Consider the following 16,664-nt stretch of genomic DNA (forward strand, 5'->3'; position numbering starts at 1 on the left):
GTTTGTTCAGGATTTACGAGCTATGAATGGTTATGTTATAGGCCCCCATCCAGTTGTCCCCGACCCAAGCACCATTCTAACGTTGATTCCCCTGTCGGCCACCTGTTTCACTGTTGTAGATTTGGGAGAGGCATTTTTAAGAATCCCTTTGCACCCCAATTCTCAATATTTGTTTGCGTTCACCTGGAAGGGTCAACAGCTAACTTGGACGCGCCTCCCCCAAGGGTTCTCAGGCTCCCCCACTATTTTTTCCCGAATTCTAGCCGATGATTTGAAAGACATTGTTTTGCCTAGTTCATCTGTCCTAGTTCAATATGTGGATAATTTGTTACTTGCTGCCTCTGATTATAATGCATGTTTAATTGACTCTGTTGTTTTGCTTACTGCATTAGCTAATAAGGGTCATCGTGCATCTCCATCCAAATTGCAGCTGTTCAAAGATCAAGTAATTTATTTAGGATTTGTAATTCAGCCTGGAGAGCGTTTACTCTCCCCTGATAGGGTGCAATCCAGGCAATCCAGGATTACCCGTGCCCAACTACAAAAAAGCAGTTATGGGCTTTCCTAGGGGCTTTGGGGTTCTGCTGACCCTGGATTGTGGCTTTCGGGGAATTGGTGAAACAGTTAGTCCAGGCTACCACAACATTGGCCCCTGATCCTGTCTCCTGGACCCTGGAAATGGAAGTTGCTTTGGAATCCACCAAGAAGGCTCTGATCTCTGCGCCCGCCTTGGGATTCCCAGATTACGGTAAACCATTTTCTCTTTTCATTCATGAACACCAGGGGGTGGCCAGCGGTGTCCTTTTGCAAAACCTAGAGGATTGCCCACGCCCCATAGCCTATTACTCAGTACAACTGGACCCTATCATTCGGGGCTCTGTATCCTATGTACGATCCATTGCCGCTGCCACTGTCATGGTTGAGCAGTCACGGCCTATTATTTTGGGGCACCCTCTGACTGTCTGGGTCCCTCACGAGGTTGAGGCTCTTTTAAAACAACATTCTACGCAGGCATTGTCTCCACAGCGGGCTCATATATATGAGCTAATTCTGTTGGCTGCTGATAACGTTACTTTACGCCACTGCAATGTCCTCAATCCAGCCATGATGCTACCCGTCCCGGAAGATGGTACCCCTCACCATGTATGTATGGATGTTGTCACGCAGGACGGTAAGCCTCACCCGGATTTAGCTGACTCCCCTTTAACCAAGCCCAATTTACTTCTTTTCACCGATGGGTCCTCGTACCATTTAGATGGCCACCGGGTCTCGGGCTATTCGGTTACTTCTCAGGCAGACGTTATCGAGGCTGCCCCCCTATGACCTTCCTTCAGCGCCCAGGGTGCAGAGTTATACGTGCTTACCAGAGCTTGTTTGTTGTTTTCGGGAAGGACTGTTACTATTTATACAGACTCTAAGTATGCTTTTGGTGTTTGTCATTCTACGGGCCAACTCTGGAAACAACGAGGATTTTTAACCTCCTCAGGTATAAAAATCGCTAATGGCCCTCTAATTACTGCCCTTTTGGATGCCATTCAGGCCCCGCACCAGGTGGCGGTGGTTCACTGTTACGCACATAGGCAGCCTAACACTTTTGTATCTCGCATTGGCAACGCATTGGCTGACTCAGCCGCGAAGGCTGCAGCTCTACAGCCCTTCCTGGTTTCGGCTTCCCTCCCCCTAGATACGCCCTTCCCACCTGCTGATTGGACGCTGTTATATGCTGACGTATCCTTGGAGGAGCTTTGAGACTGGAAATGCTGGGAGGGATCTGAGGGCCCCGATAAGGTTTGGCAAATCGGGAACAAACCTATTCTCCCCCGCCGTTATCTGCTCCCAGCTGCTCATTATTTTCACTCCTGGGGTCATGCTGGTATCCACGGCACGGCTATACTTAAATCTTGGGCGGCACCCCATGTTTATCCAGCAGTGAAGCAGGCTCTCAGCTCCTGCCCTACTTGCCTGGCCTTCTCTGCTAAGACTCGGCTCAATGCCCACTTGAAAGTGGGGAGACCCTGGGCAAACTTCCCGTTTCAGTGATTACAGATGGACTATGCAGAAATGCCTAAAAGCTCGGGGTTTCACCACCTCCTTGTTATAGTGGACCAACTTTCCGGATGGCCTGAAGCAATACCAACCAGAAAGGCAGATGCAAGATCTGTGGTAAAGTTTTTAATGAAAGACATTGTGCCTAGATTTGGTGTCCCTGAAGTCAGCAATTCAGACCAAGGCTCACATTTTACTGCAAAGATTTTGGAGGAATTATACCGGTGCTTGGGGGTTATTTGACAATTGCATACCCCGTTCCACCCCTAGTCTGCGGGTCAGGTGGAACACATGAACCGAACAATAAAGACAATGGTAGCGAAGTTCTGTAAGGAGACCGGACTTAAGTGGCCAGATACCTTGCCTATAGTCTTATGGCACATAAGACGAACCCCATGCATGCCCCTAGGCCTGTCCCCGTTTGAGGTATTGTTTGGGAGGCCAGCTTTAGTCCCGGGAACTTATGTTCCTGCACATGCTAGCCTCTTGGATGGAAATGAAACTTTGGCCAGATATGTTGCCAGACTGCAAAAGGAGCTGACTGACAATCAGTCTGAAGCTCACTTGTTTCAAACTGCACCCTTAGGGTTACAGGTTCATTCTTTTAAACCAGGGGATTGGGTAATGGTAAAAAAAATCCCCCGCACCGACCCCCTGGTACCCCGGTGGGAGGGGCCACACCAGGTTCTGTTATGTACTTATTCTGCTTTGAAAGTTGCAGGTAAAGGTTCCTGGATCTATCATAGCTACGTTAAGTTGGCTCTGAGACCGCCACCTGATCCTGACAAGCCATCGGACGAATCACTTCATGAATGAACGCCACTACCAACCCATGGATTGAGCTTTCCAGCTATTGGGACCTTTACAGCCCACCAGGACTTCTTGTGTTCCTGTTTATCGGACTTATATTGGTGGTGTTGATTTTTGTCTGGTATAGGGGAAGATGCTGATATTGGTATGGTTTGCCTGGGGGGGGGTCTTCTCCCTATTCTTGAGCTTGGTACACAGATGGGAAGGCAACAGCTTCCTGAATTTAATCCATGCTATAGCACAGGGGGTTAACCAAACGCAGTGTGTGGTCTGTATTCATACCCCCACATATATAGGTCAGGGAATTCCCTTGGTGGGGGTACCTCTGCCCCTAAATCGTACAGTACAAATAGCCTTAGCTCAGAGTGGTACCAGGTACCAACCTGAGAGCCACCCTGAAATCTCTCAAACTTGGTCTATCAACATGGTAGCCCATGGTAGTTATGCCCTCTGTCATAATAAAACCCACAAGTGTAGCATAGAGGTAGGGATAGTAACCCATTGTAATTTCACTATCGCAGTCACCACAAATCGATCTGATTATCCATGGTTTACCGGCGGATGGATGGTGGGCCCCAGTAATTTGGGGTGGTTCTGGTTATGCAATCACACAGCCTATAAGGTTCTCCTGGCAGGATGGTGTGGTACATGGACCTTAGGGGCTACAGTACCCGCCGTGACAGTACACCAGACCCTGATCCAGGGAGAGATCCGCAATCTGGTATGGAGAAACCAACGAAGTATCCATTTAAACCCTATTTCTCAATGGCTCACATGCTTTCACTCCTTTGCGCGATGGTTTCTGCCACGGTTAGGAGTAAGCGAACTAGAAAAAGCTATAGTTAATATTTCAGCTGCTTTGGAATTAATGGCAAATAGTATTGCAGACGCCTTATCTGTCCTTCAAACTGAAGTAACTCAGTTATCCCAAACTACATTGCAAAACCGCCTAGCCTCAGATTATCGCCTTGCAAACCACGGCTGGGTTTGTGCTCTGGTTAACTCAAGCTGTTGTGTATTTGTAAATCAACAGTACAGGGTGGAAACTGACATCCACATCCTCATGCAGCAGGCAGCCCTATTCCACCATGTCAGCCTTGACAATACCAGCGCTGGATTCCAGGAGGTCTGGAACTGGCTCACCTCATGGCTACCGGATGTGGGTGCTTGGGGATGGCATATTTTGTATTTAATCCTTTTGGCTGTTATTGCTTTTGTGTTATTTTTTGTATGCCTACAATGTTGTAGTATGTGCTGTTGGCAACTGCTAACCCTCTTACTCAGCCCCTATATAGCTTACTGACGTACAAAAGAAAAGGGGGGACTGTTAAGGAAAAGTTAGCATATGTGACTCCATTTTGATTTGGGGCCCACCATTGTTTAAAAGCAAGCACATCATGCCCTTAGATACTGCATTCCTGTGGACCACCCCCCCACCTTCTCCAGCCTTTCTTGACCTCTGGTTTCTGTTCTTTGTCTGTTCCTCACTCCCTGCCTCCTTGCCTTATGATGTGGGCCTCCTATCCTGATAAGAAAAGTTTCTGATGCATTGCTTCAGGGCCATGGTGTGTGGCTGAAGTAATAGTTTAGCATGGGGAATGCACTTAGCAGGGATAGGTGGTAGATAGGAAAAAGATTTGTCTATTGGCCAAAGTTTCTGATGCACAAGGGTAACATGCTTTGCTAAAGGTATATAATCTCTGTATAACCTGCATTTGCGGTCTCCCTCTGACTAGCAGGGGGGCTCCACGCTTGAGCATAATAAACTTAGTGTCTTTGGGAACTCTGCAGTTGTGGACTTTGTTCGTGTGCCTCAGCCTAGACTCGAACTGTGCATGACCTATCAGGTATAATTCGTAGCAGTTCTTGAGCGTGACGTATCAGGTATAATTCGTAACAGAAGTACTTAGGCAGCAATCAAAGAATAGATCACAACTTATGGACTGCCCTTATCCCACCTATTCTCAAAATATCTATGCAGAGACGTTTCCAATTTCTCAACAGACAACTCAAGAGCTATCTTTACTCTTTGTCTTGTACAGTGGCAAGCACAGAAGTAGTTCTTAATAATAAATAGTAATAATAATGTACATCTGTGACAGTCTGTACCCATGTTCACCCCTTTTACAGGACTGTGATACTTCACAAAGCATACTTTATACAAAATGTATCATTTTATTATCCCAATGGCATTTTGGGATGTATAAGTAGGGGCATAGCGAGCAGATCGAGGGACATGATCGTTCCCCTCTATTCGACACTGGTGAGGCCTCATCTGGAGTACTGTGTCCAGTTTTGGGCCCCACACTACAAGAAGGATGTGGATAAATTGGAAAGAGTACAGCGAAGGGCAACAAAAATGATTAGGGGTCTAGAGCACATGACTTATGAGGAGAGGCTGAGGGAGCTGGGATTGTTTAGTCTGCAGAAGAGAAGAATGAGGGGGGATTTGATAGCTGCTTTCAACTACCTGAAAGGGGGTTTCAAAGAGGATGGCTCTAGACTGTTCTCAATGGTAGCAGATGACAGAACAAGGAGTAATGGTCTCAAGTTGCAATGGGGGAGGTTTAGATTGGATATTAGGAAAAACTTTTTCACTAAGAGGGTGGTGAAACACTGGAATGCGTTACCTAGGGAGGTGGTAGAATCTCCTTCCTTAGAGGTTTTTAAGGCTTGTCAGGCTTGACAAAGCCCTGGCTAGGATGATTTAACTGGGACTTGGTCCTGCTTTGAGCAGGGGGTTGGACTAGATGACCTTCTGGGGTCCCTTCCAACCCTGATATTCTATGATTCTATGATTCTATGATTTGAAAACTCATAATTGGTTGATCATTACTGTCCAGGTAAAATATGTGTAGCGACATTGTATGCAAAGTTGTAAGATTCTACTGTATCGCATTACTAAAATGTGTTCTGGGGAATGGCCACGCTCTGGCAGGAAAGAGGGTGTGGGTGAAAAATCTATATCTTGACAAAAACAGTGCGGGGTTCCCATCCACACAGACATTTTGTCTCCTGAACCTCAGCTAGAGATGCGTCTTGAAGAAGAGAAAGAATTGTAAGAAGAGAGAGCAGATGCCCCAAATTATTCCTCCCTCTCTCTCTGACCGCGGCATTTACAACACCTGAAAAACAAAGGAAGTGACATTGGACTGGAGGAGGGGATCCTGACTGAATGTAGTTCAGCCAGCAAGATTGCTGTAACATGTAGTGAGAGAGACCTGGGCTTTGAATTCACTTTAGTTTGCTAAATTAGGCATTAGCTGCGTTTTAGTTTAATTTTTCTTGTAACTAACTCTGACTTTTAATGCCTAGTTACTTATATTCACTTTAAATCTGTCCTTCTGTAGTTGAATAAACTTATTTTATCTAAACCAGTGTGTATGAACTGAAGTGTTTGGAAACTCTTTGAGGTAACAGGATTTGTGCGTATCATTTTCTAAAATGATGGACTTTATATGAGCTTGTATTGCCTAGGAGAGAGCTGGGCAGTACAAGATGTACATTTCTGGGGAATCTCTCGAACGGGAAGTTTGCTGGTGTCACTCTACAGTGTAATCCAAGAGTGGTTGGCTGCAGCACTCATATATTGTAACTAAGAGTAACTTACATGCTAGAGGCTGTGCATGAACAGACCTGGACTGGTTGCTTTCGCAATGAAGCAGTGTAAAAGGTACCCTAGATTAGACATCTGAGATGACACAGATGTTCATCAATCCAGACTGTACTCTGGGTATGTCATAATATCCTTCCTTCCCCACGTAGTCTGTGTTTACTGGTCCCCAGGATTCCGAGGTGCCATCTCCTGGCACGAGCTTATGTATTAATGCAACAATAAGACACAACAATGCTACAGTAAGAAAGGAAAACAAAGAACGGGCAAAAAGAGTATTAAATAAGCATTGGAGAAAAGGGTATTTTCATTGGTAACAGACCTGTATCACTGTACTGCCAATCCATAAAGAAGGTCTGATCAAGGATGCATGTTTTCATTTACTATTTTAAAGTAATAAAAAGGCCTGCTGCACAAAATCAAACCTAAGTAAGAACTAATCATAAAGCTTCAAGGACTTGGTCTATTTGCAAAACCCATCAGTCAAAGATACTATTTCAGGTACACCTGGCTGAGAACCGATGACCAAACATTTCATAAGACTTTGACATCTCCTTTCCAAAATCATTGCTCTCAGCTATTCCATTTTCCTCTTTGCACAATATCTAGATGAACCTAATCACTGGATTTTTTTTTAAAGTTTGAACATGCCCAGGAATAAACAGAGGGAAAATAGTGCTGTTTTATTCCCTCAAGTGGATAATCATGAGGGTGTCTTTCTATTTATGGTTGAAAATTTCCCAGGAAAAACTACTTTAGGACAGGGTGCTGGTAAATACACTGTCTTGACCTTGGTTTAAACTGGGCAAAATAATTGCTTCAGAGTCTAGCAAGTTCAGCACGCATAGAACGAATCTTTTCAAACTTTGGATATATCCATTCAAAAAACTTAGGAGAAGGCTTGGTCTAACCACTACATCAAACTTGGTCCTCTCTATAGAAGCTGTGTGACCAAAGAGACCTGAACTGGTCATCTATAACCCTGCATGTTTCTGATCGCAGAATGCTTCAGGCTTACAACTCTGCATTACTGTTATTTTCATATAATCAAATGTTTTTGACTGTTTATATAATATTGAAAACTGAATTACAAGACATGACATGAATAACTTTGTTGAGAAAATACTGAACCAAAATGTATACAGACATTCTGATGTTCAGTATTATAATTACATATATTAGTATTATGCTCACTGCAATTTCACTTTGTATTTGTACAACCCTGAATTAATCTGCAAATCTACTGTCTTATGTAACCACAATTTGAATATGTATCTAAATTAAGTGTAATGTGGTATGCATTAACAAAACAGTTTTAAAAATAGAAAATGCCTTAAACTTAAACAAAACTAACCAGTTTTTCTTGGGGCAGTGAAAACCATGATTTTACCTGGTAAAAACCATCTCTGGTAAATATGATGCCATCCCTGTTTCTCTTAAAGGATGTAGATTGGGCAAAACAGAATAGTAACTACCACTAAACAGGAGTGACAAGAAGTGCTGAAGAAAATAGTGTGTTTTTGAGACTGTAATTGTTAAAACAGTAATAGAAGTCAGTAGGGAGAGCTCATTCTTATGAGGTGAGAACAACAAACACAGTGGCTGGCTGGAAAGAACAGAGCATGCATATCCATAAATGACATCCTCCTAAATGATGAAATTACCTGAAATGACCCCTTACCTTGGAGAGCCTGTAGAGTACGAGTCTGTACAATAATACAGAGCTGCAGAACCAACTGTGGTGCACTTTCCAGAAATGTGGCTAGCAAGTGCAGCATACTCACATCTGCATACTCATATACCATTTTCCAATAAAACCGCCATCTGTCGTTCTCTCCACTCTGTCGACTGCGGATACCTAAGTATATCGTATGGAAATACCTAGAAATAAAAGAGAGATTAAGAAGACACTGCAGAATATTTTACAAGCACCATTTTTACTCTAAACTAACCCACCTTGTCCCAACATGCTTCAGGATGGAGGGGACTATATTCAGAAGGGACACAATATTCTAGTCCATAGTATTTTGTTCAGTGGAAAACAAAACAAAAAATTATCTTAAAAAAGCCATTTTTGAAAGCTTAGCACTTTTGTCTAATTTGTTAAATGCATTCTATTACTTTCAAAGATAAGGCATTTTAGAAACATAGAAAAGCTGAGCTCATCTATGGTCTTCTGCAAAATCCATTGAAGTAAATGAAAAGATCTACTAACTTCACTCCAAATGTCCTAAACCTACAACAGGCTCTGCTTGGGCAGACCCTTATGCTCACATAGACCCATACTGACTTCAGTGGGACTCTTTGTGGGCAGAGGAGTCCAGCATACATGAAGCTAATTCTAGGATCAGGGCCTTAAAGAGTTGCTGTGCTTATTAGCCCTGTTCTCTGGAGTGAGAGGCAGGATGAATAAAATACTAATTTTGGCCAGCATAAAATATTTTTATGGTAGTCTGTATATGTTTTGAAGGGGAGACAGCTACAAATTCTCTAGCCCATATTCAGACGGTTTCTATATAAGAGCTGCAGTGGGTGGGACCAGAATCAGCATCTGCATGAAGACAACAGGCTGCTGCTACAGACAGCAGTAACCTGAAGATGAGCAGAGGTGGATGGAAAACAAATGGGCCTACCAAGGCATCCAATAGGCTGAGGGAGCCAGTGGAAAAGCACCTGGCTCCCGCCAAATAAATGGAAAGCTGCAGATGTAGGAGCAACTGGTTTTGTTGGAGGCAAAGGGATGGTTGCTGTTGGACAGTGAAGCTACCCAATCACTGAGAAACCTTCCATATTCTTTGCATAGACTACAGCAGCTGCTGGGACACCTGTGCTCTCTTCTGGGTGGCCTTTGATCTGCTGTCAGGAAGGAAACCCGAGTCTTTTCTACCAGCCACCTCTCTTACCTGAAGGAGAAGGAGAGGATGTTTCATCTGAACAGAGGGCTGGAGGCAGGTGCCAGGATGAGAACAGAAATCAGTTGGCAGCTGCTGCAGTATGTGCTGGGGGGTGGGACAATGTGACACAGGAAGGAGTTCAGTGGCCAAGTGGTTTCTCTGTCAACAGGGTCATGCCCAGCTGCCCCTGTCTATCTTCTCCCTCTTGCCCAGGTTGCTCCTGTTCCATAATCATTCCATTTATTAGGATTGGAAAGCTTCCCCTCTTGCTGACTAAGCAACACCTGAGAGCAGGCACAAGTGTTCTTCTCCTTACTCCCACCCCAATTTTACTCAGGTAGTTTTTGCTACTATGAAGCATCAGCATCTTGTCATCTTTATGCAGGTGTGGCTGACCTAATTTCTGCTGCTGCTGGTCCTGCCCCAGATGGATCAAACTACCCAAGCAGAAGGAGAGGTTGGGGGAGGGGAGAAAAGAGAAGGGAAGAAAAAGGAACAAAAGGGAAGAAAAAGGTAAAATTAAACAGTGATCCCAGAGCAGTTAAGTTACTTTATTGTTAATTTATTTTCAAACTGACCTAAATTAACTGTTTACTCACTATGACCCTCTTTGTTTCCAAATTGGAGAGTCAGTTAAACAGTGAGTCCAGTAACACTTCAAATGTTACTGCCTGAATAGAACTTTCTGACATGGATAACAGGGGTGCGTCTGGTTACCCACTAAATTCTTGCGTCCCACTGAAGGAGGAGGTATCTGACTAGATGTGAGGACTTTATACCATTCACTTGTAATTGTTATGAATCACAAAATCCAACCAGCCAATCATGCTCTTGTAATTAATAACTATTAAATATTAATTAACTAATCATTTTAATTTGATGAGATAAAACAAACACTGCAACCTGCTTTCCACTCCCCACCCTGAAAGCCCCAACAACAAAACTGAATTAGCACAGCGAGACAGGGTCTTGATTTACAGGCAACATCCAGCCTCACTTCACTCTTGGGCTCTAACTTCAGCTGTATCTGACAGGATTTCTGAACTCTGCGACATAGAATATTCCAGACACAGTCACCCCGGTGCCAGTTCGCATAGAAAAATCACTGCTGTCACTCTCCCCAATGGCAGGGCTGTGCAGTGAGTGGAGCTCCAGCCTGCCCTCAGTCAGTGCACACCAAGCAAAAACAGGGGTGTAGTCTAGAGAAATGTTGGTGTGAGCAGGGCTGAGTCTGCAGTACTGGGTGCTCCTCAATGCACACCACAGGGGTGCGTGAGGAAAGTGTAACTTAACATTGCAGCTTTGGACTCTGCCCACAGTGAGTGTTGTAGTGGAGGCGGGACAAAGCAGCAATTAGCTACACAGGGATGGTGTAAAGTGGCAATAATCTACATGGTGATTGACTGGCAAAGAACACAATCCAGGAAGGACCAATGCGGCAACAGAAGGCATATGGCAACATCACAGTGATGATCAAGACAGCAACCTTTCTGACATCCCAAGTGACTTAGAAAAGGCAACAAAACAACAAGGACTATGTGGGCATGAGCATGATGAGATAACTGGATGCACAATGCAGTATTATGATAAATGTTGGACAGAGTGAGGAATGACATCAATATTAAGGCTCAGAAAAACAAGCAGTAAATGGCTTGATTCCTATATCCATAAGCAAATTGTTCAGTTCTGTTAACACAGCCAGTCCACTGGCTGACAAGACACTCAGTCACAGTAGACACAATGGCTCCTGAACCAGACTCCAGAACCCTGCAGCACAACACAGTCAGCTGTGTCTCTTGTACACCATATACTAAAAAAGTATAGGTTTCAGAGTAGCAGCCATGTTAGTCTGTATTCGCAAAAAGAAAAGGAGTACTTGTGGCATCTTAGAGACTAACAAATTTATTAGAGCATAAGCTTTCGTGAGCTACAGCTCACTTCAATGCATCCGATGAAGTGAGCTGTAGCTCACGAAAGCTTATGCTCCCTTGGAGAGTGGTGAGGACAGTAGAAGAAACCAGTGGCTATACTTTTTTAAAAAGAAAAGGAGTACTTGTGGCACCTTAGAGACTAACAAATTAGTCTCTAAGGTGCCACAAGTACTCCTTTTCTTTTTAAAAAAGTATAGCCACTGGTTTCTTCTACTGTCCTCACCACTCTCCAAGGGAGCATATGTAGATGTATTGCACACCTGTGCAAACACCATCTCCAGCATCTCTGTAGTAACATCACTCACTCTCACTTTTGGAATCGCTAACAGGAGCCATCAGCAGCCTTCCTTTTACAGTAATGGTGTGCTCGTAGTGGCAATACCACTTGCTGTTCTACATTTGTCTTATGACCAGTGATTTATGAGCACTTAACGACATAATTCCTCTCCCTTTGCACTTTATGGGCAGTGAGGTAGGTGATTGGGTAGCCATCCCCCAACCCTCCCATATTTAAACAAGAAGCAGAAACAGAAAATCTGTGAAAGATCACTATTCTTTTCTTACAGATTAGAGGCCAAGTTTTTAAATGAGGCCTCAGCTTGGACTGTCTTTTTGCACTGGTATCACTATTGGCCAAACTAATTACAGGCAGAAATAAGCATTTACACACATAACTACTATTCCTGATTTAGGGGTACAATAAGGTAGTAGACATCTAAAAATTATCCTTTGCATTCAAAATTATATCAGCAATTGATGTAATATTCCTGGATGTGGCTTCACACTAGCAATAACTGGAATACAACCCTTTTATTATTTGTGCGGCAGTAGCACCTAGAACAGAGGTGGGCAAACTACAGTCCGTGGGCCACATCCGGCCCACAGAACCCTCCTGCTCGGCCCCTGAGCTCCCGGGGAGGCTAGCCCCCAACCCTTCCCCTGCTGTCCTCCCTCCTCTGCAGCTGCAGCGTGCCGTGCTGCCAGTGCTCTGGCCTGTCGCTCCTGCTGCTCTGAGCAGCATGGTAAGCAGGCAGGGTGGGGCAGGAGTTGGATAAGGGGCAGGGGGTCCCAGGGATCAGTCAGGGGACAGGGATCAGGGGGCAGTTAGATGGGGTGGAGGTTCTCCAGGGGGCAGTCAGGGGATGGGGAACAGAGGGCATTGGATAGGTGTGGGAATTCCGGGGGGGGGCTGTCGGAGGGCGGGGGTGTGGATAGGGGTCGGGACAATCAGGGGACAGGGAGCAGGTGAGGTTCGATAGGGGATGTGGTCCCGGGGGACAGTTAGGGGCGGGGGTGTGGATAGGGGTCAGGGCAGACAGGGAACATGGGGGTTGGATAGGCATGGGAGTCCCGCAGGGCCTGTCATGGGGTGGGGGTGTGGATGGGGTCAGGGCAGTCAGGGGACAGGGAGGAGGGGGGTTGGATGGGGTGGAGTCCTGGGGAGGGGTTAGGGGTGAGGGTCCCGGTAGGGGGCGGTCAGGGGACAAGGAGGAGGGGGATTTGGATGGGTCAGGGGTTCTGAGGGTGACAGTCGGGGGCGGGAAATGGGAGGGGCCGGATTTAGAAGTGAGGAGACAGCTGCACAGAGAGAGAAGGAATGTAGACTTTGCTGTACAATGTCCAAAGTTCTATGGCCTGTGTTATTCAGGCGGTCAGACTAGATGATCATAAGGGTCCCTCCTGGCCTTGGAATCTATGACTCTAACCAGTGGTTCATATAGTCCTGCCTCTAACAGAGGTTAATACCAGATGCTTCAAAAGAAGGTGTAAAACCCTAATATACATATATGCTGTAGTCTTTTTTTATGGAAGGAAGCCTCTTCCTAACACAGAGCTGATAGTGGTTAGTTTATGAAGTGTAAGAGTTAATATCTTATCATTTTTCAGCCAGCATGTAATTTAAGTGACTTGGGCAAGCTCACACAGAATGTCTGTGGCAGAACCAAGAATAGAAACAGATCTCCTGATTCCCAGTGCCTTAACCATTAGGGCATTTCTTCCCCTTTGTTACAAATGTTTCCCCTGATCCCAGGCTATGTCTTAGACCAAAGCAACTTAGACCAAAGCATCCAGTAGTGGATGAAACTCCAGGGGTTTGCTTTGGATAGACATGCCAAAACTTGGGAGGCTTAGATGAAGTTTAGCCAAACCTTTTGGGTCATTAATATTCATTTGGAAATGTTGAGAGAAATAACTTCTTGTGATAGTTCTAGTATCTCCTTCTACTAGTCAGGCTTTGCTCACGGAGTCTCAGCCCTTGTTGGGGTAACTTGGATCTTCAACTCCTTGGTCTGACTGGAGCAATGGTGTGCAGGGGTGCAAGAAAAATAACATTAATGTGGATAACAAACTAACCGATGGGGTTTTTGAAATGTCAGTTTGCATTTGAATCTGTTGTTGTTTTAGTCAAACTTCTCAAGTCATTCCATGGCAATTTAGCACTAGGCACCAGATTCAGCCTTCCCATGGTATTGACCCTGGCAGAAGTCCCCTGTGGTGGTCAGTAAATTGCAGCAATGGAAAAGGTGTAAAACACTTCATTGAATGGCATGTAGGCTGGGAATCATAGGGAAAATTCATAGCCCTCAAAATGGGCTGCACTGGCCAGGAAGAGGGTGTGCTGAGGACAGCCTGGGGATGTCCCCAATTCACCTCATCACCTTGGTGAAGTTAGTTGAAAGAGCTACTAGCAACACTGCCACAACTTATAGCTGCACTTCCATTCCCTGCCAGGTTACATCTCTCCAAAACAGCTTCTTTGAACCTGGGCCTACATTTGTTAAATTGATTAATCTACAATTATTCAAACTGCTGCCAAACCGATCTGTAATAGCATGGCACATAGTGTGTGTGTGTATTATGACAGGTTTCAGAGTAGCAGCCATGTTAGTCTGTATTCGCAAAAAGAAGAGGAGTACTTGTGGCAGAGTACTAGAGTAGGTGGTAGTACTAGAGACTAAGTACTCCTTCTTTTTGTGTGTATTATGTGCATTAGTCTTCACTTCCCATTTTTAGGAATATCATCTTTGGAAGTTGGGTATTTTAAACATTCTGTGGAGATGTATTAAAAACTCATTATCACAACAAGGTCATCTGGAGTCAAGTTAAATCAGATACATGCAAATGAGTGGAGAGCAGTTTTTGAACAACAACATTCAGTTTGGATCACCCAACGTATCATAAGAAAATCACAGCAGATACTGCTGCAGCAAAGGTTGGAGATTAGGGCATAGCATGCCAAGAAATGGCAAATCTATTTTGCAGAAACCCCAGAAATTCGCTAATTTATGTCAGTGTCTTTTATTTTGTGTGCCATCATTCTGCAACTAATTTTTCCCTAGGAAGCTGTAAGGTCACACTGACCTGTATGTTCAAACCACAGTCAGGAACAAAAGAAAAGTTAAATGCATTTGTTAAAATACTTACAAAAGTTGATACAAAAGGAGCCCTTTTGCACAGGAATAGCTTTTCCACTGGCTTTTTCAAACTTAATTTCAAAAGCAAATTTAAAGGGTAAGTTACGGCCTCTGACTTGATCCAGAGCTTCATGCCATTCTACAGCATATTCACAGTGCGAAGGCAGAAATAATCATCATTAGAGCTGGTCACGAAGTTTCCAGAAAAACAGTTTTTTGTTGGAAAAACACTGGTTTGTTGAAGCCTAAACTTTTCATGGGAAAAGGTTGGTTTAGACAAATATTTGTCATGAAGGTTTCTGGAAGGAGAGAGAGAGAGACCCATCAAAGAATAGCCAATAGCCTAGTACTTAGGGCACTCAGCTAGGATGTGAGAGACCCAGATTTCCCTGCTCTTCCTGATTTGGAGCCAAAGACCTGATTTGAGGAATTGCACTTTTATTTATTGGCCACTTCGTTATCCCAAAAGGGGTAGGGCTAAATTGTGGCCTGTCCAGAAAGCTGAGTTAGGGGAAGAGAGACCATCACAGAGGCAAAGCAACTGTCAACAACGGTGCTAGAGAGGAAAGAGCCTTCCACACCATGCTCAGCCATGAGGGGTGCTCCAGCAATAAGTCCACTTATCTACACAGACACAAATAATTGTGACCACCAGCATGGAGGCTAGAGGCATAAAATCTTCCTTCCGGTCATTCTAACAGTCTTTCTTGCATAAAAAAAGACAAATCAAGATGGCAAAGAGATGGTGGCAGAAGAGGACATGTCAAAGCACTTAGAAAAATAAGAGAATTCAAAACCCCTTGGATTTGAGAGAGTAATCTTTAAAAGGTGCTTCATCTCCTTAAATAGTGTTTCTTCAAGACTGGTTCTCAAACTTCATTAGCATTCTTTAGACATAAAAGACCTTATCTGACATAGGAAATAGTAAAAGATATGTAGCAAGCACAAATGTTACTTAAGCTAACTGAGGTGACATTTTAAATGCAGAAAATTAAAGCTGGCAGGATAATACTGACCTTTCAGCCTGAATAAATAAAAAAGCATTTGCTAAATCTAAATGGCTGTCTCTAGCTGCAGCAAATGTTATCATTATGTCTTTTAATACTACTACACAGGTCTTTGGTAGAGTTAACTTTTAGTAATCGCTCCTCAGCCTAAATATACTCATCTGCAGCAGAACGTGGAAGGAAGAAAATCCCAGGAATGTGGTCCAGCGCCCATGAGGTGGGGGGGGATGGTAACACATAGGGGGAGAAAACACATGACCATACAAATCCCCATTCCTCAGAAGCTCTATTTGGAAGGGAGGAACTAGGAACAGCCATTCTATGCAGTATGTATTCCCTCCTATAGCTGCCCATTTTTTGTGTGCACTAAAATACAACACAAAGATTGGCTAAGCTATATTACGCCTCTCTGTGCTTTGTGAAAACCTCTTCTTGTCACCGGTGAGCCAATGGCAGCTGGACAGACTGTGTTCTAAGACAAAAGTTCCTGAGGGAACTATGAAAGGACTCCTCTTCTTCCCTCTGCTCTCCAAAGTGCTTCATGTCATATAACTATTGCTGTGTGGGAAGGGGAATAGGCTATATTGGTGTGTGGCACTTTTATACCAATATAATTGCATCCACATTAGGGATTTTTAGTGGTATAACTATTTCAATTAAAAAAATTAGCCCCCTAACTAAAATAGTTATACCTATACCAAAACTATGTATAGACTAGGCCTTATTTAAATTGGTGGACAGTCTATTTTAGAGACTAACAAATTTATTAGAGCATAAGCTTTCGTGAGCTACAGCTCACTTCATCGGATGCATTTGGTGGAAAAAACAGAGGAGAGATTTATATACACACACACAGAGGACATGAAACAATGGGTTTATCATACACACTGTAAGGAGAGTGATCACTTAAGATAAGCCATCACCAGCAGCGGGGGGGGGAAAGGAGG

General features: G+C 44.1%; 1 protein-coding gene across 2 annotated transcripts in view; it reads right to left on the bottom strand.

Annotated features, from left to right (window-relative positions):
• Positions 1-16,664, bottom strand: part of XKR4 (XK related 4) — a 347,712-nt gene that overhangs the window by 118,704 nt on the left and 212,344 nt on the right. For both annotated transcript variants that reach the window (XR_005291399.2, XM_038392208.2), the window contains exon 2: positions 8,151-8,350. Coding sequence is in view for 1 of the 2 variants with exons in the window: in XM_038392208.2 (XP_038248136.1) it covers positions 8,151-8,350 (200 nt within the window). In the remaining variant the exon portion in view is untranslated. The remainder of the gene's footprint in view (positions 1-8,150; positions 8,351-16,664) is intronic.

The sequence above is a fragment of the Dermochelys coriacea genome, chromosome 2 (assembly GCF_009764565.3).
Source record: "Dermochelys coriacea isolate rDerCor1 chromosome 2, rDerCor1.pri.v4, whole genome shotgun sequence".
Lineage (NCBI taxonomy): Eukaryota > Metazoa > Chordata > Testudines > Dermochelyidae > Dermochelys > Dermochelys coriacea.